This window comes from Balaenoptera acutorostrata, chromosome X, assembly GCF_949987535.1.
Source record: "Balaenoptera acutorostrata chromosome X, mBalAcu1.1, whole genome shotgun sequence".
NCBI classification, from domain to species: domain Eukaryota; kingdom Metazoa; phylum Chordata; class Mammalia; order Artiodactyla; family Balaenopteridae; genus Balaenoptera; species Balaenoptera acutorostrata.
Genome location: NC_080085.1, coordinates 21823550 through 21833090, shown reverse-complemented (window position 1 = coordinate 21833090; position 9541 = coordinate 21823550). Strand labels below are relative to the sequence as shown.

At 38.7% G+C, this 9541-nt stretch overlaps 1 protein-coding gene across 1 annotated transcript; it reads left to right on the top strand.

Annotated features, from left to right (window-relative positions):
• The first annotated feature begins 638 nt into the window (after nt 1–638).
• LOC103005449 (40S ribosomal protein S21-like) lies at nt 639–908 on the top strand. Its single transcript, XM_057538624.1, has one exon. It carries the CDS (start codon nt 639–641, stop codon nt 906–908), a length of 270 nt encoding a protein of 89 aa, XP_057394607.1.
• The last annotated feature ends 8633 nt before the right edge of the window (nt 909–9541 follow it).

The following is a 9541-nucleotide window of genomic DNA, read 5'->3' as shown; positions in this document are numbered from 1 at the left end:
CTATTTACAATAGCCAGGACATGGAAGCAACCTAAGTGTCCATCGACAGGTGAATGGATAAAGAAGACGTGGCACATATATACAATGGAATATTAATCAGCCATAAAAAGAAATGAAATTGAGTTATTTGTAGTGAGGTGGATGGACCTAGAGACTGTCACACAGAGTGAAGTAAGTCAGAAAGAGAAAAATAAATAACACATATATATGGAATCTAAAAAAGAAAAAAAAAGGGTTCTGAAGAACCTATTGGCAGGACAGGAATAAAGACGCAGACGTAGAGAATGGACTTGAGGACATGGGGAGGGGGAAGGGTAAGCTGGGACAAAGTTAGAGAGTGGCATGGACATATATACACTACCAAATGTAAACTAGATAGCTAGTCGGAAGCAGCCGCATAGCACAGGGAGATCAGCTCGGTGCTTTGTGACCACCTAGAGGGGTGGGATAGGGAGGGTGGAAGGGAGACGCAAGAGGGAGGAGATATGGGGATATATGTATATGTATAGCTGATTCACTTTGTTATAAAGCAGAAACTAACACACCATTGTAAAGCAGTTATACTCCAATAAAGATGTTAAAAAAAAATTGCTTTCTGTGTTCGCGTCCACTGTGGTGCCACCAGACGTGCCCTCAACATGCAAAACGACGATTTCGTGGACCTGTACGCACCGCACAACCGCATCATCGGCTCCGAGGACCATGCGTCCATCCAGACAAATTTGGCCAAGGTTGACAAGGTGACAGCCAGGTTCAATGGCCAGTTTAAAACCTACTCCATCTGCAGGGCCATTCACAGGATGGGTGAGTCAGAAGACTCCATTCTCCAACTGGCCAAGGCCGATGGCATCTCTCAAAGAACTTCTGAATGGAGAGGATCACAGATGTGGAATATTTTTCATAAATAAATAGTGAACCCCCCCAAATTAAGTTAATATATCAAAACACAACTCTAGAAAGTTGTATTCCCTAACAATGACTAAAATTTATTGACTGCTTTCCATATATATATAGCTTTCCATATATCAGGCACTGGTAAATGAAACCAATACACATAGTGAGATGTTTACATTAATTCATTTAATCCATATCATTGCTTTACGGGATAGGTATTCCTGTTGTCCTCTTTTATAGGAGAAGAAAAGTGAGGCCCAGAGAGGTTAAATAAGCTATGCAAGCACTCACAGCTCTTAGGCTGAAAGGTAGGGGTTCAGCCCCAGGGCTTCCGGCTCCAGGTCTTCCTCACTATAGTACAGCCTCTGCCCACTCAAGCCACCATGGTGCCTCCTTTTGAAGTCCTATAGTTCTTACCATCAATCATGCATATTTAATATTGAACACTTACAGTTTTGCATGTTTGTTGCATTTTCATCTTAGTACAACATGTCTTCCCAACTAGACTCTAAAACACTGAACGCAGGAACTGTAAATAATACTTCTCTATAATCCTCACAGCACTTAGCACGATTCTCCACTCATTAAATAAGATTTAATTGGACTTTAGGCAAAGAGATAACTTTCAAAACATCTATTCCGATAATTTTGCAATCAAATGAACTCTGCCAACATTCTTTGCTAAGAAGCAGTCATCTTTTGAGATTGCTGGAAATTTAAGTTTAGAAAAGAAGAAGTTAATGCTTTTTTATCTCATTCTATTCCCTTTGACGGATGAAACCAAAAATAATCACTTCGCATCTCCAGAGTGCTCCACCCCCATGAAAGCAGGGGGAGAGTGAGCCGTCACTAGGACACAAATGTGTTCTGCTCAAGGCAATCAAATAAATCAAGCAACCCCCAAAATATAGTTAAAGCAAAGTGACTCAGATACAGTTCATGTTTTTAGTCACTCAGAATCCAAAGTTACTCTGAAATACGAATAGTTTTTAAAGCATTACTCATTTTGCTTTCTCTGATAAAACTAAAATAATCCAATACAATTATCTGGATGGTTATAATTTAAAGATTTAAAATACACGCTCAAAACCTAACATTTCAAATTAGTGCCACTCTTTAGGACAAACTCTAACTAATAATAATGATCTGGTATAAAAGTATCCTGGAGAAACTAATTTCCTACCATTTTCTTTTTATTAAGCTAATCTGAAGAAAAAAAAAAAAAAAAAAGAGCATTCTTCCATGGGGCTGTCCTAGAGAAAGCACAGCACTGTAGAAGCCCGTACCTAAAAAGTCATTACTCACAGTTGAAAGCTGTTTTCCCATCTCATCTAAGAAACCATTTATTCTCACACTGGAAAATTAAATATAGTTCAAGACCTTCGTTTAGAAATAATTGACTTTCACCAAATCCATAAACTAGAACAATTTTTAAGTGACCTTATCAGTAGCTCAAATAGGTTTAATCATATATGCCAACTCCTACTGGTTGGTAGAAGAGACCTGGATACTGTGTTGAGAAGGATTCTGAAGTCATATCCAAGAAAAAACATGTTTGGATCAATTAGCAATCAGCAATGCATGTGTACCAGTACCAAAAATTTGGGCTAACTGCCATAATTTATGAAAAGTAAAATACAAACCCTCAATCTGAAATGAGAGATGTGGGCCAGGGATTTCAAAGATGCTACTGGATTATTTGGTTCATTTTAAGAGAGAAAATTCATTGCTTAGTAGTGCCCCAGATTTATGGTGCTCTAATCAAATAAGCAGTAGAGGATAGGAGAGGGACTAAACATTTAGTGACAGTCTACTGCATGTCACGCACTGAGCCTTACCTCAACCACCTACTTCCATGGCCATATCCAAGATTTTTGTCATTACTAATAACAACACCTCTCCATTATCTTAATTTTAATCATCCTATTCCTCAAACACCATCTCCTATCTTTCTGGCTTACTCCCTCCAGTACCTAGTCTCCCAGTAATCCTTCTACCCCACTGATATATCCAATTCATTGGTCCTACCACCCTTTCACTGTCCCTCACCTCCGCACAGGGTTCTCAACTTTCCTACTTACACATCATATACTCCACGGTCAATTTTCACTCCCTTGCATTCACTGTCAACTCCATTGCTCTTCTGTCTCTTCAACGTAATTGCCCAGCAAAACCCTACACTTTGTTAAATCCAGATCTCTCCTGACTCCAGACCTGTATCCATGTAACCTAAATGTTGCCAGAGAAAAAAACTGTAGTGACTGGTCTCATTCTAAATTCATGATTACTTCAAGACCGTCCTTGGTAAGACTGCCCATCCCACTCTATTTCCTTCATCCATTCACCCTCCACTAGACATTAATTTCACACTTTCTCCCCTCTCTTCAAATCTCAATGTCTCTTCCTCCTTACTTACTCTCCACTAATGGCCCTGTTTCCAGCTTCATGGTAAACACAGAAACAAAAGAGAATTCCCACAGCTTGTCACCACACCTTCTCCGCACCTACCTACATCTGTCTGCATATGCTCTACCCTCTCTTCTGATACAATGGATGAGCTGGCCTTGCTTTGATCAAAAGCCAAGCCCTCCGCTTGCATACCAGATCCCATCCCTCTTCCTTAATCAGGAGCATCTCTCCAGCAATTCTCCCCTCTCTCAGCATCATCAATTTTTCCCTTTCTACTGAATCATTCCCACCAGTATTCAAATATTCTATAAATATACCCATCTTTAAAATAAAAAATTGTTTAAACTTCTCTTGACCCCCACATACCCCTCCAGGTATTGCCTCATTTTTCTGCTCCATTGTTTTATGGAGACAGGAATACCTAATCAGAAGGATTAGAAATGATGTGTATGCCACCCTAGGACAGTGTCTAGCAGAGAAGGGAAACTCAAGAAATAAGTCATTGTTTATTTATAGTAATGTTAAGATCCTGCAGTAGGTGCTAAGAAATACACAGAATTAAGAAATATACTCCTGACATTTTTTATTACCTTTTATTTTGATAGAATTTCAAACTTATTTGAAAGTTGCAAGAATAGAACAAGGAACTCCCACATACCCTTTACCCAGATTCATTCATTCTACATTTTGTCTATCACCACCACCATCACCATCTCTCTCTCTCTCTCGCTCTCTTTCTCTGTGTGTTTTCCCAAGAACAACGACATTCCTCTTACATAACCACAGTTCATATCAAAATTAGGAAATTTAACAAATACCCAAAGTAGTTTTCAAATTCAAATTCCAGAAGTATTTTTTATTCAGTTTATTTAAACTACAAACAAAAACCAAACAAACAAAACAGTTTACCCATTTCTGCTCAATTTTATAGCCAAAACCTTTGCGAAAACTCTTCCTGTTTCCATTTCTCTTCTTGAATCTACTCCAAACAGGCTTTGCTCCCAACCCCCACCCTGTTCCACATACACCACTGAAAGAATTTTGCCAAGATCACAAATGGCCCTTTTACTGCTAAATTCAATGATGAATTCTCAGAACTCATCTCCCTTGACCTACCACTCGCATTTGACATAGATGATTACTCCCTCCTTAAAAAACAATCTTCACTGGCTCCCAGAACACCAAAGACTCCTGGTTTTCTTCTTATCCCACGAATGACAATTTCTCAGTATCTTTTGCTGGTTCCTTCTCATCTCCCCAACCTCTAAATATTGTAATGTTCCAGGACCTCGTCTCTTCTCTATCTAAACCCAATCCTTTGATAATCTTATTTTGATATCTTTATGTTAATAACTTTCAAATATGATCTCCATCCCAGACTTCTCTCCTGAACTTCATACTAGCATGTTCAACTGCCAATTCAGTAACTCCACTGAAATATCTAATATGCATCTCAAACTTTCCATGTCCAAAATTAAACTCCCCACCAAAACCCACTCATCCCACAATCTTCCCCATCTTAGTAAGTAACAGCTCCATCAATCCAATTGCTCATACCAAAACACTTGGAGTCATTCTTGAATCCTCTCCTCTCTAGTCTCTCATACCCAATCCATCAATAAATTCTCTTGGCTCTACCTCTAAATCTGACCACTATGCATCTGACCACTTTCCACCACTTCATAATACAAGTCACCATTATCTCTTGCCTAGTTTCCTTAATACTGTCCTTGCCCCACTGTGGTCTATTCTCAACACAGCAGCTAGAATGACCCTTTTTAAAGAGTAAGTCAAGTTATGTCATTCTTCTGCTTAGGACCCTTCAATGACTTCCTACCTCACTCAGAGTAAAAGCCAAAGTCCTCTCAGAAGCCGAGACCCTACAACAACCTCCCTATGGATATGTCTCTGACTTCAGCTCCCACTATTTTCCCCCACTCACTCCACTTGAATCACATTAGCCTCCTTATTGTTCTTTGACACAGTATTCATCCTCCCACCTCAGGGCCTTTGCACTTGCTATTCCTTCTCCCTGTAATGCTCTTTATCTAGATGTCCACTGTTTGCTTCTTCACCCTCTTAAGGTCTTCACTCAAATGTTATCTTCTCAATGAAATCTTCCCTGACCACCCTATTTAAATTCTAAGAAAATACTGGCATGCCTTTTCACCCTGCACTGTTTTGTTTTTCTCTATAGCACTTCTCACCACTAGACGCACTATTTTATATATGCATTTGTTTGTCTGTCTACCCCTACCAGAATGAAAACTTTGTGAGAACAGAATACTTTGTCTAGTCACTGATACTTACCCAGGATACTTACCTAGTACAGAAAAACCAGTAAACATTTGTTGAATTAATGAAGGAATGAATGTTATCTCATTTTATCTTCACTTAAACCCTATAAGGCAGGTCTTACTACCCCAATTTTATGATGCAGAAAGTGAGGCCCAAAGGATTAAATAATTTACCCAATAGCATACATCTAGTGAATACAGGAGTCAAGATTTGACCCCCAAGTCTACTTCCAAAGCTTGTCGTTTTTCTCATGACACTGAATTGATTCCTTCAGAAGTAAATACTTGTCTATGTGGCAAAGGCTTAAAATAAAATAAAATAATGTTGCACACATGAAACTTATATAATGTTATAAATCAATGTTACCTCAATAAAAATAAATTTAAAAAAAGAAGTTTCAGGAAAAAAAGGAAAAATTAAAAAAATTAAAAGTCCCTAAATCCCAATAAGGTGGTTTGGAATAAATATAGGTATTCTGGGAAGACAGTGATGGTGATGGTATATTTTTTGACTCTGGTCAAATCTCCCCCATAAAATCAGACAAACTCAGCAAAACCCCAAGCCCATGGATGACATCTATAACAAACTAGGTGGCAAAATGTTCCCAAGAAATTATATGAGGTGAGGATAATGCATTGACATAACAGGACCTACATAGTATCAGCATCTGCACAGGATGCAAGATAATATATTAATAACCATATTATTAATAATAATTATTATTAATTAATTGTGTTGCCTTTGGAGGATGATAGGAAACCAATTCATTATCTTGAAAACTATTAAATGAAAGGAAAGAATCAAGTATTTATCCTGCCTTTCTTATATGAATTGTACCAGTGGTTAAACAATGAGATGAAGTGAAGGGTCTTACATTGAAATATTCCAACTAATAAATGAAGGAGAAATTAGAGACATGTAACATCAGTATTCTACAACCACTAATCTAGGCATTGAGCATCAAAAGTTGCTAATATCATAAAAATAGAGATATCCAGATGTTATGTGTCTGCTAATGAAAGATCATACCACCTATAGTCTTGCCACACACAAAAAATTGAACCTGAATCTGAACAAACCTCTAGATTGGGATTTCTCAACCTCAGCACTGATGGTCTTTGGAGCCGGATAACCTCTTGCTGTGGGGATCTGTCCTGTGCATTGTAGGATATGGCAGTAGCACCACCCACCCTGTTGTAAAAATTTTCTTTAATTAGAAAATTAAAATGTCTCTAAACACTGCCAAAAGTCCCCAGGCAGTGGGAGCAAAAGCACTCCCCATTGAAAACCACTGCTCTAGATGCAACTACCATTCCACAGGTTAAAACAAGAGGACAGAGGAACATGTCAAATTAAACCATATGGATGCAACCAGCAAATTACAGACTGTGGGAAACTTCAGAGATCAAATGACCCAGATTCTTCAAATAAATTTCCAGGGGAAAAGGCAGCAGTGGAGGGGGGAACCTTTCGATCAAAATAGACTTAAAAAACTTATTTTTTAAAAACAAGCAAAACTAAACTATAGGGTTTAAAGATGCACCTTTGGGTGATAAAACTATAAAGAAACGGAAGAAAGTAATTACCATAAAAGTCCAATAGGGAGAAAGGTAGGCGGTTGAGGTTCGGATGGGACATTTGGTCAACCTTGGGGCTTCTTAGGAAACTGGCAGTATTCTATTTCTTGACTTTGGTGTTATTTAAAAAGGTGTGGACCTTATAATAATTCATTGAGTTTTATATTTGTTTTATCCAGTTTTCCGTGTCTGTGTTTTTCCAGTAAAATGCATAAATAAACGAGTAAAAACATAATCAATAAACAGAAGAACCTGCCTTCCTTTCTACTGCACTTGAGTTGAAGTTCTGTGGGAACTGTCCTTGAGCAGAGAACTTTGAATTTATTAAATTCGGGTCGATGTTTATGTTCCCTTAGCCCAGAGGTGTAAATCCTGATCATTGCTTCAAAAACAACTTTGAAAATCGTAGCAGGACTTAACACAACCCTACACAAACCGTATGTGTGATGTCCATATCTTGGCCTGCTGTTGAAGGAATGTCTTGCATCAAATCAGCAAATACCTACAAGGGAGCCTGTTGTGATCCAGGCAATCTGCCAGGCACTGTGAGGAAAGCAAAATAGAAAGATGTGAAGTACTGGCAAGTGCAAACAAGGCTCACGAGAACTGCATGGGCTGAGTCGAGATTTGTGGGATGATGACTTTTAGAAGGATTTGCAGACCCGCGAGACAGAGACACTCCACAGGTGTATCTCCTTTCTTGCAAAAGATATGCTCCTGAAGAGTTCTGTGGTGATTAAATTTTTATAAATTTAATTATATGTTCTCATTGACTTACATTATAATCAGAGAGTGGCTTTATCTACATTTTGGATTAATCTTCAACTGGCAGTGGCTCCCAACAGTTTAAGTTTCCCTGCTTCTCTGTCAAGTAGTTGATAGTTTATAAACAAACATTTAAAGGCACTATTTAAAGGAACCCTTGAGTGAATCCTTTTGAACAAAGGATTCTTTCATAACATTAATAAATAATCATTAGATTGAAGGTTCGTCAAGTTTTCTTAGAGTAAAGCATACCTATTCCCAAGACTCGGACGTCCTTTGATGGGATTTCATTGAAATTATATCTCTTTACCAAGGATCAGAATCTATTTTATGTGTTTTAGGACAACATCTTGCATTACTAATGTTCTTACTTTTTCCAATAGCATTTGAAAGAGCATTTTGTCCAGACACTCATGGGAAACATTACTAACTGTAGCCTGTGTTACAGAGTTACGTGATGCAACAGTACTTTGGCTGACATGACTCAGTTTAAATTACAGAATAAACGCAAAATGCTACTAAATCCAGGAGAGAGGTAATTTGAAATGACTGGTCTGCTGGTTGGATTCTTTGGAACAGAAGATGACTAAGCTGCTCACTTTAGAACTGTCTCTTGAAGACTGGGCTGCCTGGAAATCTCAAGTAGGTCACTGAAAAGCTTGAATTGAGGATGGAGCTCATTGGCCCCACCACTCCCAACCGTGTCACCACAGTGCTCCCCCGCTGCCTGCACACCACAACTCCTTCTTACCACTCTGTTATCCCTGTCAACACTTGATTCTCGCTCAGCTCTCCTGATAACTTCTCCTGGACAAGTCAAACAAAGACGCTGTCCTCAGTGCCAAGAGTATGAAAGCCCATCACACTTCACAGTGGTCAGATCACACTTGGGTCTAGAACATGGTGAGAGACTCCCAGGCTGCTAGAGAATGGCAAAACTCTAGGGTACTAATGCTTCTCCACTGGTTTAGGTAAAGATGCTCTTGCATGTCATCTTGACTGGGATTTGTGGACCGGTTTTTAATATAATAGCTCACCCTGTTGGTTACATATACCCAAAGGGATGTGATTTATGATGAGTTTCAGCCTGACGAACTTTGTTATTTCTTACTGAAGACCCCATTTATTTTGGAGTAAATGGGTTGGCTTACTTTTTTTGTCTTTGGTGAAAAGAATATAACTTATAATTGGTTTATTTAGAAAATGTACTAGAAATAAAAAATGGAATGCAGCACAGAAGAATAAATCAAGAGTCTGTTTTACTGAAGAAGGGAAAAATGATGCTCTTGCCAAATCAATTACTTTCTGTGGCTCATAGAACTGCTTCCCAAGGACTAGATACTGCCTTCCATACTCTGCTCAAGAAGCTTTATCCGTAAGGCACTTATTTGAATGCAGCGATACAGCCTCATAGTTACAGTTCTGGAGTACCTACGGAATTCTGCAGCTTTTAACATGCATTTTGCTATAGTCACTGTGGTAGGTAAAATTCTAAGATGCACCCCAATGATCCACACCCTCTTAAAGATCCCCTCTGCTTAAATGTAAGCAGGACCTATGACCTGCATCTAACCAACAGAATATGGCAAGGTGGAGGA

Excerpts from the sequence above, each read along its gene's own strand:
- LOC103005449 (XM_057538624.1), top strand. The coding sequence starts at position 639 with ATGCAAAACGACGATTTCGTGGACCTGTACGCACCGCACAACCGCATC.